This window comes from Episyrphus balteatus, chromosome 3, assembly GCF_945859705.1.
Source record: "Episyrphus balteatus chromosome 3, idEpiBalt1.1, whole genome shotgun sequence".
NCBI classification, from domain to species: Eukaryota; Metazoa; Arthropoda; class Insecta; order Diptera; family Syrphidae; genus Episyrphus; species Episyrphus balteatus.
In genome coordinates, this window is record NC_079136.1 from 55,527,640 (window position 1) to 55,546,056 (window position 18,417).

General features: G+C 34.5%; 1 protein-coding gene across 1 annotated transcript in view; it reads left to right on the forward strand.

Moving 5' to 3' along the window:
• LOC129912969 (autophagy-related protein 2 homolog A) overlaps positions 1–18,417 on the forward strand; it is a 44,300-nt gene that overhangs the window by 20,658 nt on the left and 5,225 nt on the right. The window contains exons 2-12 of the mRNA XM_055991256.1: positions 11,496–11,826; positions 11,896–13,874; positions 13,937–14,031; positions 14,102–14,292; positions 14,374–14,497; positions 15,706–16,280; positions 16,350–16,534; positions 16,596–16,700; positions 16,757–16,839; positions 16,910–17,042; positions 17,102–17,980. Coding sequence (XP_055847231.1) covers positions 11,496–11,826; positions 11,896–13,874; positions 13,937–14,031; positions 14,102–14,292; positions 14,374–14,497; positions 15,706–16,280; positions 16,350–16,534; positions 16,596–16,700; positions 16,757–16,839; positions 16,910–17,042; positions 17,102–17,980 — 4,680 coding nt within the window. The remainder of the gene's footprint in view (positions 1–11,495; positions 11,827–11,895; positions 13,875–13,936; positions 14,032–14,101; positions 14,293–14,373; positions 14,498–15,705; positions 16,281–16,349; positions 16,535–16,595; positions 16,701–16,756; positions 16,840–16,909; positions 17,043–17,101; positions 17,981–18,417) is intronic.

The following is an 18,417-nucleotide window of genomic DNA, read 5'->3' on the forward strand; positions in this document are numbered from 1 at the left end:
ATTCCTTCCCGTTATCGCTTCTCAAAATTTTGATTTTGTTACCAGTCTGTTTTTCTGCCATTAACTTAAACGACTCAAAAAAATTCAATGCCTCGCTTTTCTGACGTAAGAAGTACACAAAAATCATGCGAGAGTGATCGTCAATGAAAGTTAAAAAGTATTTTACGCCTCCATTTGATACACTCCTCATGGGTCCACAAATATCGGTGTGGATAATTGAAAGCACAGACTTACTTCTATTTTCCGATAACGCAAATGGTAAAGATGACATTTTTCCCCTCAAGCAGATCTCGCATTTGAGAGCAGCTTTGGTGATATTTTGAGAGCTTACACCTCGAACCATGTTTTTATTGAACAGGTTATGCAAACTTTGTCCATTTAAATGGCCATACCTTTGATGCCACAATGCAAAAACCTTATCCCATCCAGCAACAGTAACAACTTCTCCAGTATCACAGCTAACCCCAGCACCAGCACCATCAGCAACAACAAGACTTTCAGTATCCAACCTTCCACCATCACCCGCAGCTTCTCCAATTCCCTTATCCAACACAGTACCTCCAGCCTTTGTAGAGCTGGCTGAACAAGCAGCAAGTGCGTTAAATTGCTTTTCTTTAAAAACATAAACGTTGTTGACCTTGATTGCACACAGCAACTCAATAGATGACCGATCAATAATTTCCGCACGCTTATCTAAAAAGACAACTTTATTTCCAGCACTAGTAGCTTTACTCACAGAAATAAAATTCATTTGCAGATCTGGTACAAATAATACATTTTTCAATGTGATCTTTTTATTCGCGAATAAATCTATTTCGCCAATTCCCGCTGAATTAATAAACTTCCCTCCAGCTAGTTCGATTTTTTCTACGTGATCGGTACAGAAAGAAAATTTTTTTCTGTCACAGCACAAGTGACTCGTTGACCCACTGTCTATAATCCATGTATTTTCATCAAATTCTTTCGTACATATAGAATTTAATAATGCAAACGCTGAAGTGACCGCAACACTTGATGAGTGTTTTTGCCTTTCGCAATTTGAAGCCACGTGACCCTGGCGCTTACATCGATAACACCTACCTTTGAAGGGCGCTCTATCTGATAAACCATTCGATTGAGCAGGCTTTTGATATGCAGAATTTTTGTGCGCATATTTATTTTTCTTTTGCTTATTGTGCAAATATAATGCTCTTTCTGATGAAAATTCAGCTGGCTCAGTCTCTCCACGGCGTTGGCCTTCCTCAAGAAGTTTCACCTTCAAAATTTCGACGGATGGTAACTTATCCCGTGACTCGATTGCGATGATGAAATTTTCGTACGCGCTCGGTAAACTGGAAAGTAAGATTATCGCCAGTAGTTCATCTTGTAGCTCGATGTTTAGTTCCTTGATTTTTTCTGCCAAATCGAAGAAAGAATTAATATGAAGCTGAACATTATTACCTTCCATTTTCAATTGTAAAAGTTGCTTGAAAAGTGTGACTTTCCTTGCCGGCCCTGTGGGTTGATGGATTTTTTCCAAACTTTCCCAAGCTTCTGCAGATGTCTTACAATTTTTAATGTAATTTATTTGCGAAGGCTTTACGCACAAAAGTATTGTAGCTAGTGCTTTTTCATCTTTCGTGCACCATAATGTCGATTCCTCTACTTTGTCTGGTTCTGGCTTCACAGAACGCCCAGAGACATAGCTCCATAAATCGTTGTGAATTAGAACGCTTCTCACTAGAATTTTCCACGAATCATAGTTTTGTTCGCTCAATTTCTCGATTTGGTAAATTGAATTTGACATTTTACTTGCAATTAATAAAAAAATATAGAAGTTAGCAAAACGCGGGAAAACGATGGCCCATAACCTTTGTTAGGATCTTCTAGTATAGAGAAATTAAAACACCACGAGTTAATAGTTCAAAGTATAATTCAGGAATAGGTTCAGTTTTCATATACAGGGTGTCCCAAAAGTAATGGATCAAACGAAATATGCTGATAGACCAACTTTAGGGCTCTCAGAATTTGGTAACTTATTCATCCCAAATCCTTACGGTTTTCGATTTAATGCAGTTTTTGTGAAATTTCGAAAAATCCCGACTTTGCAACAGTATTTTGCTTCCTCCGCTCATAATTCATTTTTGTTTTTTACAATTCTTTCACTAAAACATTGCCTAATAATAAGAAATAATTAATTAATCAAAATATTTTTCATTTCATACGCCATTTTGCTGCAAATTAATTAACATTTCCATGTTTTATAAAAACTCAATTTCTTTCTTTTATTTCAAAACAACAACCTGAAAAAAATGTATATGGTGTGGCACTGGTTTACTATTTTGAAAACTTGCCGTGTTATTGCAGTTTTCAAAAATGTATACAAATTTCCAAAGTTGAAATTAGAACGAAAGATATTAAAATTTGAATGCAAAAAAACAGACGTTTTCAGAGCAAAATAACAAACAAAAATCGAGGCTTTTGTTCAAAAGGAAATTAACAAACAACAGTCGAAAAAATGTGTTTATTTTTCTTTGTTATTTTTCTCTGAAAAGCCCTGTTTTGTTGCTTTTAAATTGTAATATCTTCAGTTCTAACTTCAACATTGGAAACTTTGATACATTTTTGAAAACTGCAATAACACGACAAGTTTTCAAAATAATAAACCAGTGCCACACCATACAAATTTTTTTCAGGTTTTTGCTCTGAAATAAAAGAAAGAAATTGAGTTTTTATAAAACATGGAACTGTTAATTAATTTGCATCAAAATGGCGTATGAAATAAAAAATATTTTGATTAATTAATTATTTTTTATTATTTGGCAATGTTTTAGTGAAAGAATTGTAAAAAACAAAATTCAATTATGAGCGGAGGAAGCAAAATACTGTTGCAAAGTTGGGATTTTTCGAAATTTCACAAAAACTGCATTAAATCGAAAACCGTAAGGATTTGGGATGAACAAGTTACCAAATTCTGAGAGCCCTTAAGTTGGCCTATCAGCATATTTCATTTGATCCATTACTTTTGGGACACCCTGTATACATAGTTTAGCAAAATATAGTATAAGAGTTCAAGTGTTGCCATTTAGTTACTTAAATTTAAGTAGTAATTAAGTAGTGTGTAAGTATTAATTTAATTTGTAATTTCAATTTCATTTATTTTCAATAGTTATATATTTCTTTAGCTGAATTTAATTCAATAGAGCTTCTTCATTGTTCCCATTGAAGCTTTCAATTTTCAAAGTTTAAAATAGTTGTCCCTGAATTTACCAAACTATTGAATGAAAATGTAAATAATATGAGTCATCTAGCTTGTTTTTTAGTTTACATTTTTATAATTTTGAATATCACACTACTGGTTGCATTGTTTATGAAAAATGTATGAAGAAAACCCTAATTCGTCGCGCCATACAAAAATTGAAAAGATATTCAACAAATAAAGGGTGGGTCAGATCAAAATGATAACAAGAAGGTTGTGTTTTGAGATATAACGGTTTACTCGTTTTCATAGCAGTTAAAAAAAACATTACTGAATTGCGTTTTGAATCACACAGTTGGAATGCCTTGATCCACAATATGATCAAGTTTTTCTGCTTTTAGAATTGAAAGGGCTTTAGTTTTCGAAAGTGCAGCGTCTTTTAAAATACATCAACAATGTTGAAAACATTTTTTAGTAAAGCAAATAATTTTGAAATATAAATCGATTTCTGTTTTCCAAAATATGTGAATACGGATAAAATTTAAATCAGTATACATACTTTTCTAGCAGTCCTATTTGAACAGGTAATTTGTCTGTACTTTCAAACAGAACAGAACTAATCAATTATAATTTTAAGAATTCAAGCCTTGACATTTCAATTTGCATCTTAAAACAAATAAAATTTCTATAGAGACTGCAATTGAAATATTTATTTACTGTACTTGGTTGTGTCGATAATATTTATCAAACACTAATAACATTTTTTATCTTGAAATTAAACTTAACAAATATTATATCAAGACTCAAATTCTTAAGCATAAGCTTGTTAAAGAAAAAAAATTGGTATTCACTAATTTATACCAAACTAGGTGCACCGAATTCGTTCCCATTTTTTCTAAACTGTTAACTTAAGCTCTTAAAAGGTTTCAAAGTCCAAGATAAAATGGGTGCTATTTTTTCTTTTAAGATATATTTTTGTTATAAAAATAAAGAAAAGTTAGAGAGTGCGAAAATATAAAAATCCATCTTTTTTTGTTCTTCTTTTGATAAAAAGCTTATAATTCAAACTTAGTGTTATTTATTTCTATTTTTCATATTTATAAGTCATTGCAAAAGTGAAATCGTCAAAAAATCAAGAAAATTTGCACCATTTTTCCCCCACATTTGCCTTATAAATAAAACAATGTAGTACTGCCCTACTAAAAGTTGCAAATCTTATACATATTTTTTTCTAAAAAACTGTCAACTTGCAATTTTTTTCAGAGAAAATAAAAAAAAAAATTATAATACAAATAATGATATACATAACATCTACCTAGTAGAAGACTTAACATATAGAATAAATAAAATGTTAATTTGCGTTTATTATCATTATTTGCTGATTTATTAATTGTAATCTAGCAAAAAACTAGCTTTTATCGCATTTATATTATTTGTTTGGAAATCGAAATAGACTTGTTGAAGAGTTGTTTGTGTTCTTGTCTACAGAGCTCACATAAATAATATTTTTTACCATTTACTTATCTTATTAGCAATTGTGGGGTAATACCCTTGAAATGTAGGTGACGTTTGGTATTTATATTATTTTTTTTTTTTCTTATCTAATCTATGTACCTACTAATATTAAGTAGACATGTAATAATAAAATGACACACATGAATATTTCTTTTTACTTCCGTGAAAATGTGTGTCAAAATACAAGCTGCTCTTTTATTGTAATGTGGTAGACAAAATAACTTTAAAACTACTCTCAAAATACACCGTTTTGGGCTCTGCTTTTATCTGCAAAGATTTGTTCGCCATTATTGCAATTACACAAATTCCATGCAGTAAGTTTTTTTCGTATCGTGTATTAGAACATTTAACTTTTTCTTCTATCATAATGCGTGCTTGTTTTGAACTTCGGAGGCATTAATCATAAAAAAATGAATTCCTTTTTGTACACTCAAAGGCTTCAATGTGCTGAATACAAAAAGTTGTAAAACTACTAGTAACTCCTTTTAAATACACTTAAAATACATTCACCTTTGTAATTTAACATTTAACATCACTTCTAGAGTTTTATGCTTAGCTGGGATTTTTCACTGTTCTATATAAACAAAAATTTATTGTTTTTTTCTTTTTTAATCAAATTTTGTTGAGTACTCCGCAGAAGATTAAAAGTTTTTGTAACTAGTTCGGTGCTGGTTTTAAATTCATTTTTTATTTTGCATCATCTTAAAAATATCTACGCTAGACAAACAACGTTCCAACACGAAATAGAAAGAAAGGTAGGCCTAAAAACTCCTGGTACAAGCAAATGCAAAACCACCAGCATTCAGTTGGCCTTAGAAATGGAACAATACAAAACCGGGAGGCTTGCCGCCGATTTCTGAGGTCAACCCGGCGAACCCCACAGGCGGATCACTAGTGTGAAGCAGTAACGTGGGAAGGTTATAATCCCCTCGACATCGAGATCATAACAGCGCCGAGAAAAAGGAAGAAGAAGATCTACGCTAGACAAAAAATCATCAACTAGCCTAATTTTTCCATAACCTACAATTACTGTGCCTACATGGGCACTCTAAGTTAAACTTTTTTTTACTTAATACTTCTAATGTCTTTCGGTCTTGAAACTATTTTTTAAAGAATTCATTTTAATACTGTTCGAATTCTGAGATCTAAAAAAAGATTTGATGGATAAATGTCAATAAAATCATTGACAATAATTTCGGAGTTAAAAAAATTGTGATGCAAAAAAATCCCAAATCCAATAAATGAATTTTAAAGAAATTGACTGCAATTTTTATAACTGTTTTAATTTTCTGAAATTTATGAAATTGATGTAGAATTTTCCGATGAATTCGAATATTGTATTCACAATTCCAAAAAAATGTATTTTCACCCTCATAATGACACTTTTTTATGAGCACTTTTTATTTTTGTCCTGCCAAATTCGCACCCGTGTGCCGACAGAGGGTTAAAGTCAGCCGTTGGATACATTTACCGTTATGTCTTATGATAGAACAGTAACCAATAGGCATAATTTTTACTATTTACCCTCAAAAAGAATTGTTCAGAGGAAATATTAAAAAAAAAACCGTTTCCTTGGAATTTTTCACTTTCTGGTAATAAAAATTATTTTAAATTCCTTTAACCTAACCCGATTCCACGATTTTGTGTTTGTCAATTTAAAAGACTCCAGGGTATATGCCCCTGTTCATTAATAAATCACCAGCATTTTTAGTGTATAGGTCTAATTTGAAAAATCACAGTAAGGAATTTTTACTAATTCAGTTTAAAGGAAATTTACGTTGGGGATTATTCATTCTCACTAAAGTATTTCAAGTAAAATTGAAAAAGAAACACACAGTCGACCCCATCAATTAGATAAATAAAGACCATGTAACCTATTTTCGTTAATATGCAATTTACTTATCTCGTCCTACAATTTTAAAATTTTTTCATTATAAGGTAAACATCTTGTTAATGAACTTGCCAAACAGATCTTTAACGCATTTTTCCTTTTAGATATTGTACAATTTTTATTGATTTTTTTTTGGGATCATTTTGAGTTCATCAAAAAAAAAATTGTAAAAATATCAAGTCATATGCTTTTTTTTTTTTTTAATATTCCTGATTTTGTAATCAGAGGTCTCTGTTCTTATAATCTATAAAATGAGATAAGACACAAAAACTAACACGACCCTCGGTGACGATTGCTCGTCTAGCTCAGACTGCTATGTAAGCAAATAATATAAAAATAATAATATCCCGTGTATCAGCAGATTGCCTAACATTGTTCTTGGCAATGGGTGCTTATCAGCTAAATAAGGTGCAGTTCCTATTTGAAAATTTATAGAGTTCTAAATAAATATATATGTAGGTGCCCGCAATAAAAAAAACTAACACAATCTACTCGATGGCTTTACGTAAAAATGTAGGTACGCATGCTGCCAACGCGCCAGTTAAAAAAAGAACAATAATAAAAATAAACGGGTGAATGCGCATCTATTTCATTTTATAGAACAAAAACAATCTAGACGAAGGCGCCTCATTTTTGTTTTGTTGAGTCTGATTCGCTATCTGTCCACGAGTGCAAATGATGTTTTACTACTTTGTGTTCATTATTCAAAATCATAGACTACTACACTGCAGGAGGGCATTGTTAAACATTAAAAAATACATCGCAAGCGAAATGCTACTGAATATACTGAAAAACAATCTATACGATCCGATAGCATCACCATTAATATATTAGTACCTGGGTGACCGAGCTTTGCTCGGTATCTTTAAATGTCATAACTTTCAGTGAAAAAAGTCAAATGTAAACAGCAATTTTTTGGAGTGGGTTTGAGTTTGCAATGACCAGTTTTTTCGCGGGTTACAAAACACCACATTCCCACTTTATAATCCAGTTTATTTACGTTTGAATACACATACGACGATCAGTAATGGATAGAAGGGTTACAGGAATCTGCATTATCGAAAATGCCTACAGCAATGAGATCCCTTTTTGTTCAAATTTTAATTTACGGGTCAGAAAGTTTTGGATAGTGTACATAAAGTTAATCTTTTTTTCAAGTTAAGCCTTGTCGGCTTGTTGTGAGTTATTTTATTTTTATACGTTAACAATAGTTGCATTTAATCAAAAGAAAAACGTAAGACAAAGGTAATGTGTGATACCTAATTAACAAATTACTTAAAAGTTTCAATACATGATCAAAAAAGTCATGATCTAAAAATTTTTGTTTAGTTATTGTAACAAAAAGAAAAAGAACAATGCGTAAAATATGGAACCATCCTTCAAAATTTTATTGAAATCGTTGAATCTGTCTCCGCGAAAAAAAACTAATGTAAGAGAAAATACTTTCAAAATGTTGTATTTGCCTAGAGGAAAAAACCCTCAAAATTTTATCGAAATCTTTAAAGCAATTACCAAAAAACTAATATGTGAGAAAAATAAGCGTAGCTGTGAGCGGATGTTTCTAAAAGTACTTCCAAAACATTTTATTCGGCTAGGGGACCAAAACCTTAAAATTTCATCGAAATCCTTAAAGTTGTTACCAAAAAAAATTCCATGTTAAAAAAGTGGGCGTGGAGGTGGGCGGATTTTTCCAAAAATACTTCCAAACTTTTTACTCACTTAGATAAACAAACTCCGAAAATTTCATCGAAATCCTTAAAGTGGTTACCAAAAAAAAATTCCATGTTAAAAAAGTGGGCGTGGCAGTGGGCGGATTTTTCCAAAAATACTTCCAAACTTTTTACTCACTTAGATAAACAAACCCTGAAAATTTCATCGAAATCGTTAGAGCCGTTCCCGAAAAAACTTATATGTTAAAAAAGTGGGCGTGGCAGTGGGCGGATTTTTCCAAAAAAACTTCCAAAACTTTTGACTCGCTAAGATAAACAAACCCTGAAAATTTCATCGAAATCGTTAGAGCCGTTTCTGAAAAAACTTATATGTTAAAAAAGTGGGCGTGGCAGTGGGCGGATTTTTCCAAAAAAAACTTCCAAAACTTTTGACTCGCTAAGATAAACAAACCCTGAAAATTTCATCGAAATCGTTAGAGCCGTTTCTGAAAAAACTTATATGTTAAAAAAGTGGGCGTGGCAGTGGGCGGATTTTTCCAAAAAAAACTTCCAAAACTTTTGACTCGCTAAGATAAACAAACCCTGAAAATTTCATCGAAATCGTTAGAGCCGTTTCTGAAAAAACTTATATGTATGTTAAAAAAGTGGGCGTGGCAGTGGGCGGATTTTCCAAAAAAAACTTCCAAAACTTTTGACTCGCTAAGATAAACAAACCCTGAAAATTTCATCGAAATCGTTAGAGCCGTTACTGAAAAAACTTATATGTTAAAAAAGTGGGCGTGGCAGTGGGCGGATTTTTCCAAAAAAAACTTGCAAAACTTTTGACTCGCTAAGATAAACAAACCCTGAAAATTTCATCGAAATCGTTAGAGCCGTTTCTGAAAAAACTTATATGTTAAAAAAGTGGGCGTGGCAGTGGGCGGATTTTTCCAAAAATACTTCCAAAATTTTTTACTCGCTTAGATGAACAAACCCTGAAAATTTCATCGAAATCGTTAGAGCCGTTTCCGAGATCCCAATTTTATATATATTTATATATATATATACATATATATAAACAATTTTAGCTCGTTTAAAGTTATAAGATTAATTAGTTAGCGTTCGTTCTCGATGGGAGTGAGAGACAACATTGTTCAAACACTTATCTGCGTATTGTCTCAATATAAAACCATGAGCTCGCGCATGCACTAAAAGTGACGAAATCATCAATGCCAAGTTTGTATTTTTCATTTTGGTTTCAATGGACCAATAAATGTTGTGAGAAAAGGCAACAAATCAATAAAATTCATTTCATAGCTTTGTTTATCACCAAACTGCTGCTGCTGATACGATTCATGAGTGGTGTCGTTGACCTAAATACAAATTTTTTGATAGCATTTGTTTTTTTCCTGTCGCGCACTCACTTTCAAATTCCTAAAAAAAAAAAAAACAAAACAAACACATCAAAACATTGCTAACAATTAAGTCAAGTTAGTTAGACACTAAGGCAAATACGTTAGGTAGGTGCTTTGCTTATCTATAAAAATCGACCTGATTAGAATTTTTTTTTTTTTTGTTTAAATGACTGATGATCAATACTTGGTAAACAGAAAAGTAAATAAAAACGTGTTCGACTTTTGTAGATAATTTTTTTTTGTAGACTGAATAATTTGATAATGATCGCTAGAAAGTATGCTTTGGCCTTTAGATGTCGGAAGCATAACCTTTAACTGTTAAATTAATTTAATAGAGCAATTTATTGGAAAGAGTCAAATTTTGCATGTTTATGTTTACAAACAAAGGTTAACAAATTGTTTAATAAGTTTTCAATAATCTTGCGTTTCGAAAGCTGATCAATAGAATTTAAACTGGATCATAAGTAGCAAATCTTTCAATATTTCTGGTTTTAAATCGTAACCTTACCTTTTATCAGGACTACTGTTGATCTCCATGTTAAAGCACTTCTTCGCTATTTTAATTTGATTTTTTTCTGCCGTTTTCTTATTCTCCTCCATTATCGATGACAATCATGATTTTGGATGAGGCCACAACTCTCCCACATTAGAAAATCAAGGACGGTTATAAAGAGCAATGGAATCAAGAAGCTTCCCTGGTGCACCAACTATCAACTTTGATTGGAAACTTTGGCGAAATTTGTGGGACTTCTTTCCTATGTTTTTTTCTTGCTTGTATATGTGTGTCCATCATTATCCGTACGCAAATTCCTGGAACCCCTCGCTGACTCAAAGATTCCAATATCAAATCTCGTAGTTGTCTGTCGAGTGCCTTTTCAAAATCAACTACCACTATAGATACGTGAATCCATCGAGGAATCCCGAGGAATGTTTTTCTTTTTTGATTCAACCCACTGATCTTCAGACAGCCGTATTATTTTTCGCAGTCGGTCATCCAAAATCCGTTTAAAGATCTTCATTGTGTGTGACATCAACTTAAACGAAAGGTAGTAATACCAGTTTCGTGTATCCCCATTGTCCTGGTAGATTGGGAGAAGGTAACTTTCCCTTAACTGATTAGGCATTTAGTGACCGATGATGAGCTTAGATATAAGAATCGTGAGCCATTTAGACACGATGTATTCGTTGTCGTTTTACATTTTGGAAAACTGTTCTCAGCACCATTTGATTTCTCTAAACGCATTCCCATCTTCAACGAAACTTCTGATCTGAGTTATTATTTACCCTAAAATAGATTTCTTGAATATTGCCACGTACCCTTTAAAGACTTGACCATTTGTATTTCTCTTCTTCTATCTTGAGAGTCCAGAAACGTGCCAAAGAGCGGCTAAGTGACAGCGATTAAGCCACTGAGTGACCAACAATGTGCACATAAAAATGAAAAATATGAAATCGTATCTAAGATACCCTACAGTCGCTCAGCGAAATACTAAAAAATTAGGACTAAATTGGATCCTGATCGACGCATGCCGACGTTAATCGGTCGCTCAGTCGCTCGCCACTCATGCATGCGCATGCGTTTTGGACGCCAGGCTCTTATGTTTTCTCTTTAAAATGGAGTCTGTCTTCTTTTTTATCTCGAATCTGGATGTTTGGTTTTAAAGGTTGCTCTTGGCTAAAGCATTTCTGTTTGTTCGCTTGATGTGACCGACCTAGCTAATTTGGTGACCATTTGCTCTTCTCTAAACAGTATATATTCCCCTGCCACAGTCAAATTATTTTTGTTTTCTTTAATTTTATTCCCGAGCCTTAACAACGCTTACTAATTACATGTTTCTATATTTCAGTCCCTTAACGAGTTGTGCGAGGCCCAAGGATGGGGTGTCGAAGTCACTGGTGGCCACATTGGTCTTATTACTGTCCAAGTACCATGGAATGCAATTATGACCAATGACAGTTTAATCGAAGTAAGTGATCTTTTCATATCTCTGCGTCCGGTACAACGACAAACCGATGGCAGTTCAATGCTCGAATCGATGTGGTCATCTGTGAGCAGTTCAATGCAATTGGCACAGGAATGCCTCGAGAAACATGCCAAAGACGAGGAAGATTTTGAATTTAATGCACAAAGTAATTCGATAGAAGGTCTTGAAAAATTCGCTCAAACTATCGATAGTGGTAAGTCAATACCTACATAAATTACAAAAAAAAAAAAAACTGTTTCCTTAATCTCTTTTTTTCTTCCAGTTCTAAATAGAATAAAGGCAAAATGTCTTAACACAGAAATAAGACTGGAATACCTTCCACCGAACAGTAGCCAGGGCATAGCTATAGTTATAAAAATTCAAAGTTTGAGTTATAGAAATGAAGCGGGAAGTGGCAGCGGCGGCGCCGGTGGTGAGGAGGGACAAAATACTCAAGCAGATTTGCAATCTAGAGAAGAAGTTGACGGTGAAGATGGCAGCCAACATATTCAAACCCTCTCCACATTTGCCACACACAACATTAGCATGGAGGGAATAACAATTTTCACAGAGGAATTTAGGGTTTCACAACCAAACAGCAGTAATCCACTTGGTGGTGACCAATCAACACTGGACGAAAGTCGAACACGCACTCGAAATAATACCGATTTAGAGCAAAGTGTCGATGATCCTTTCTACAGTATGATCTCAATGGCAGATCAACTACCCTATACAGGGAGTTTCAAACGCACACAGGAGTCGGCGATGGCTGCTTCCCGATCATCAAGTTCATCCTCGTTCTCGCGTCGTTCGAGAACACCAACAGCTTCCACCGCCGACGATGAAGAAGACACTGATCCCGAAGAGGATGAAACAGAACAGCCCGTAATTGAGGTCTTTAATTCCAAATGCATTCCCATTGTACGAGTCGATGGGAAGCAGGAAATTAAGATTAAAATGAAACAAACAGAAGATGTTCACGGACCAAAAGTGTCGCTGGATGTACAACTAGGTGCTTTATATGTGTTCTCAACTCCACGACAACTTCATTTGGTGACGAATTTCTGTGATGCATTCTTCGCTGATGCCCCAACAACAACAACTATTAGCAAAGAGATGCCCAGTGCTGGTCGAACAGATCCCTCACAGACACAATCGACTGGTCTGGGTGGAAATAAAAACTTCAGCTCGAACATGACAGGCATTCTAGGTGGCCAGGGTAATTGGGGTGAGCCCTCTGAAGATTTCAGCTATCGAGGGGGGTCCTCTAAGAAAGCTCCGAGTATGTATAGTAATGATGATGTTAGGTCAACTCTGGGTAGCGATTACTGCGAGTCTGTCAGCAGTTCACTAAGCAGCAGTACCACAACAACGTGTTCATCGAAGTTTGCCCGGAAAGCGGCGAACTTGGAAGCTAGTGGCGATATATCAAATTTCAATATAACCATAGCTTCGGCGGCAGTGGTAGTTTTACACGAGGACATTCTGCTGGCTTGCAGTAGCAAAGATATACCAGGAAGTCCGTTGAGTGTAGAGAGCGAGTTGAATCTCTTAAAACTCTCAAATTACTTTTTCTCGTGCATCGACGAAAAGGCAGGATTAATTGGATTCACCTGCCAAAAGAACCATTTAAAGATGTATGCAGCTCCCATTATAGCCGAGGGTATACAACAACGCAATAAGAATTTGATTTCCATGAAGTTCTCAATCTCAATGACGCGAGTAGATCTGCATGAAGTCTTGGAAGATGTGGTCACACCTTTGTTGGAGTTCGAACGCACTGAAATGTGTGATGAGGAAATTCACAAACGTCCCGAAATGATAATTCAAATGAAGACCACAACTCCATCATTGAATCCAAATAGTAGAAAGAGAAAAGTACCAATTCCTCCGCGTACAGAGTTTGATATAAGTTTGGACAAGTGTACAGTGGAATTGGATATTTCAATTTATGACCGGCTGTCTGCAATATTCTGTTCGTCACCGTTTAGTGTGGACACTCCTCCAGCAGAGGAGATAAAAAAGAACGAAAGTCGACATTTGGATCCTATAAAGGAGTTCAATATAACTTCTCCCATATTGCAGCTAAGACTTAGATTCCCAATTGCAGATAGTCGGCCGATACATGATCCGAATCGAGTACCATGGTGGAAACAGAATGTTCGACCTGATTTATTGTTGTTGTCGTTTTATCAAACCCGCTTAAAATTCTCCTCGTTGCTTATTGAGCTTTTGGCTAATGAGATTGATGCTTATTATGTGGTAAGGTCAAGATTGTTCTAACTAACGTGTTGGGAAATGATTGATCTGTTGTTCAATTTCAGGAAAGTCATACGATTCCTAAAATCCATTTATTTAAGTCTAATTTGGTGAATAACAGTATACCAACATTAAAAGAACCTAATGTGGATTATCCAAGGTAATATATTTTAATCTTAAAAAATAAACTAACTGAAATAATCGTTGACTAATAATTTTTTAAATTTTAGAATAACAATTGAATTCCCCAGCGAAAAGACATTGAATACTTTAATTAAGTGCTGCACTGAGGATAGTGACAGTGCTGAAACATCGGGCGAGAGCTGTGATTTGTATACACGAAGAAGTCGTGAATACGTGCCCTTTAGTTCCAAACGGGTGTGTCGTCAAAGCGATACACCACATCCCAATATAAATAAAGGTACTAATTAAATATTTAATTTAAGACAAATTGAGACATTTTATTAATGGATAATGATGTTTTTTTTTTATATTTTTGCAGAAGAATGCGAAACAATCCTATTGCCTGGAGATTCGCAAGAAATGAGAAAGTTTTGCGACACGGCTATGAAAACTTCAAAGTTGCAAATTAAAATTAGTCTTCCAACGGCTTTGATACAAGTGAGGTAAGTCAAAACTGATCAAAATAAAACAGTTTCATACAAAAAAATATAAGGAACTTTAGTAAACTTAAATAAGTTGCCCAGGGCCACGAGTTTTTGCTAGAAGCTCACTAAACCTAAAAAATATCTCTTGTCAAGAGGGAGTGCATTTCATCCTGAGAATTGGAATTTGAGAGAAAATTGTAGATACTCTCCACACACAGAAAATATTCATGAGCTTTTCAGGTTATAAATGTATTTGAACAATCCAGGGGGAAAACAGCACAAGTCCATTCCAACTCATTTCAAGAAAAACGCATTTTAAAATTTGGTTCTCCATACAACTTAGTACTAAAAGCGCACAATTTATTTATTTTTTCAGCAAGGCTAAAATTTGTTTTATACAAGTAAGGATGCCATCAGTTAGTGCTCTGTAAATACTACAAGACCTTATTATTAGTTTATTTTTGGCAAAAAGTGGACATGTGCCGTTTTTCCCCTGAACCCTTCATTTAATTTATTACGTCTTCTCCTCATTTATGATCAAATCCAGTTGTTCCCATCTGATAAATCCTAGATTTTGTGTGTATAGACCCAGTTTTGTTGGCCTGGGTGTTGCTCATTTCAATAACAATAAAGAAGCAACTACCTAGTCTTGTCAATAATAATTTTACAAAAAAAAAGCTAACACCAAACGAAAACGCGCTAGGTTTTTTCAAAAACGAATTCATGTATCTAATATTTCAAATGTTTAGATTGTTATCTTATAGTTTCTAATGGTATAATAATCCCACTTTAAATAGCCACGTCCGCAGCAAGGTTCTTAAATCCGGAATGTTAGATCCTTTAGTTAGACCTGGATATAGATAAGTTTTTTTCGATTTTCGTCTTCTGAAATATCGACGAAAAATATGACCTCGAATGGGACCACAACTCTCCAATTTTACTGCTGCAGGTTATGTCTCAACATGTTGGGTTCGCCGTTTTTTTATTCGATTTTAATTGACATAATTTCTGAATATGTCGAAGTAGGCTTTATTATAAGCATATCGGCTTTAATAGAGACTAAACTCAATTAATCTCAGTCTTTGAGGAAATCTTCTGCTCTGTTTCTTTAAAAGCACTTTTTCTTAACCCTATGGTTTTACAACCTTTCATCTCAATTCTATCTTTATTCATAATCTTGAATTGCTTTTGAGATATTTTTAACTTCTTTCTCAATTTACTTCCAGTTCCAAGCAACTCTACGAAATCATCTATAACCGTGTCAATACCGACTTACTAATGTGGGAGCCAAGTTCTCCGAGTTTTATTAGGAAAGCCAAACCCCCACCAGCACCAACGATAGAACAATCTCTTCTCAATATCGGAATGATGGATTCAATGTATGTGCCATCTACATCACCCGTACATCCCTACGACACTGACGATGCCAAAACTCCAAAGCATTACTCATCGTCCGAAGATGATTGTGGTGGTGGCTGTGAGCCCGAAAGTGGAACTTCAGACAACGAATCGGACAGTATATACTACTCGACATATGAAAAGAAACGAAGCAAACGTAGTATTGCATCGCAATCATCAATGAAAACGAGTGGTTGTTCGTTTGAATTTTTAGTTGGAAAAGGAGTATTGTCACTATTTCCTCCTGTAAGAGATGCAGAAAATCGTGTAATACCAAATCAACTTGGTGAATTTAGAATTGCAGTTGAGGACTTTTGTTTATTCTCTGTAAGTGGATTCAATGGCAATGAAAATATGGCTTATCTTTGTTTGCATACAAAAGATCTTCAAATGTTTCATTGTGGTAAGTTGTTAGTTTTAAGTAATCCAATTGAAAAAAAAAAAAAATCATTTTGTTTTGCAAATTCTCCAGGTCTTATCCCAACTAGAGACTCGGAGCCAGGATTACCCGAATTCAAGTGTATACCTAACCATATGCAGTCAACATTTTATTCTTCTCCGCCAGATCTCACTAAAGGTGACGGTGAAGGTTGCATCAATCGTGAAATGCTTTCGTTAGCCATCGAAATCAAAAAAGTTCCCGACCAATCACTTAAGGTAATAAATTATAAAATTTCTTGCTCTTCAAAAAGAGATAACCTCTGGTCTTCAATTACAGCGTTTGAAGATAACTACTGGCATTCAAAAAGCTACTTTGCGACATAACCCAGCTCTGTCGCAACACACCTGGCTGAATCAGTTGATAGACTTTCTGGACGTTGTTGTAAGGAATTATAGTTAAATCTATTCAAGTGCCTATTAATGTTACGTTTCTTATAGGATTATCCAATTGAAGGATATAAACCGTATGGGATTGTCACAGAGATACAGGTTCATTTGTGGGACTGTGCCATTGACTATCGGTTTGTTACAATAATCTTAACGATACAAACAAGAACTATTGTCAATAATTTTTTATTTTAAATTTTTTAGACCCAAGAATTTCCCGTTCCGCAGTGTTATAGAAATTGGTTCGTTTATGATGAGCAGTAATATTGTTTCATCAGTTCCTGGTTGCACATTGCGTTTCATTGCCGAGGAGTGTATTCTTTCTTTAGCTCCTTATGTAAGTAGTAACTCTTTTGGTTAGTAATATTTTTGTGTAATAACTTCCTCCTTTTGCAGGATCCTAAAACAAGCAAACCAGAAAATAAAGTCACTGCTTTGCCATCTAGCAATCTAGTCCCGGTAATTGATCTTGGTCTGCTTGATATTTCATTGCGTTTAAATGAGAAATCATCTGAACGTAGTCCGAAGCTAGATTTGCGAACATCAATCCAAGATGTTCACATACGAAGTTGTTTTGATTCAGGCAGAGCTTTGGCTACTCTAATTGCCTATGTAGCAGGTGATGGAGATCTTATGACTACAATTGACGATGACGAAAGTATGACATCATCCATGGAATCATCTGTCTACAGTGATGCTAGTTTGTTCTCGGTCAAGGATAGAAAAAGTTCAATACCTGAAATATCAGCACGTCAGCAGGAACGAGTTAATATGATGATGGCCGAAGCAGTTCAAGAGACTGTCAGATCGAATGCAACTTTAGATGAAGATGCAGAACATAAATTCGATCGTGGTGTTGAGGTGTTTTTCTTTCCCGATGAGAGTAATCAAGGTTTAGATAAGGATGCTACTCCAACTGCTGCTGTTGGTGATAAGAAACTTGATGCACCATCATTAAGTGGAGAGCAAAATAAAGCATCACCTGTTCAAGGGTTATCTCGTACTAATAGCAGTTCGGATGAATGGGCTTACCAAGCCATTCGGCACAGTGGTAGCAGTAATGAGCTGCAAGATTTGCTTAATTTTGAAACGTCTGTGATGAAGAATTCGTATATAAATCAAGAAGATGACGATGATGCTGTAGAAGCATTGCCACAAGTTCGAGAAGAACTTGGTGATGTTAAACAGGTGGAGAAGATACCGGCTGCTATGAAGAGTAGCATGGGTTTAGATGATGATTTTTGTGTCATAGCCGACGAGGAGAAGTCATACTTGGTGAGTTTATCTTTCTTTTTTATTGAATTTTTAATGCATTCATCGCTGAAGGACCTCTCTACTTGAGCAAAAACGAGTGGGCCCGAACTTATTGAACTTTTTCAATAGTTCATTTTAGCTAGCACAATCGGTATCCCTTGAAAAAAGAATAAGTTTAAAACAAAAGTATCTACATTAACTGTCTCTCAAAACTTGATTTTTGCAAGCCTTCGAAAATTAGGGTCGAATAAAAATCCAAAATTCATTTTAAAAGGAGACAAAAATAAGAAATTTCATTTAGGAAAGAAAAGTAACTTCTTCTCTATTTTCTTGTTTTCTTAAAATTATGTTACGGCGAAATAACCTCAACTGAATTGAATGAAATTTCATTCTGTTAGAGTTTGTGGAAAATAATGTTTAAGATTTGTTTCGATTAAAAAAAAAAAAAAACATTTTAC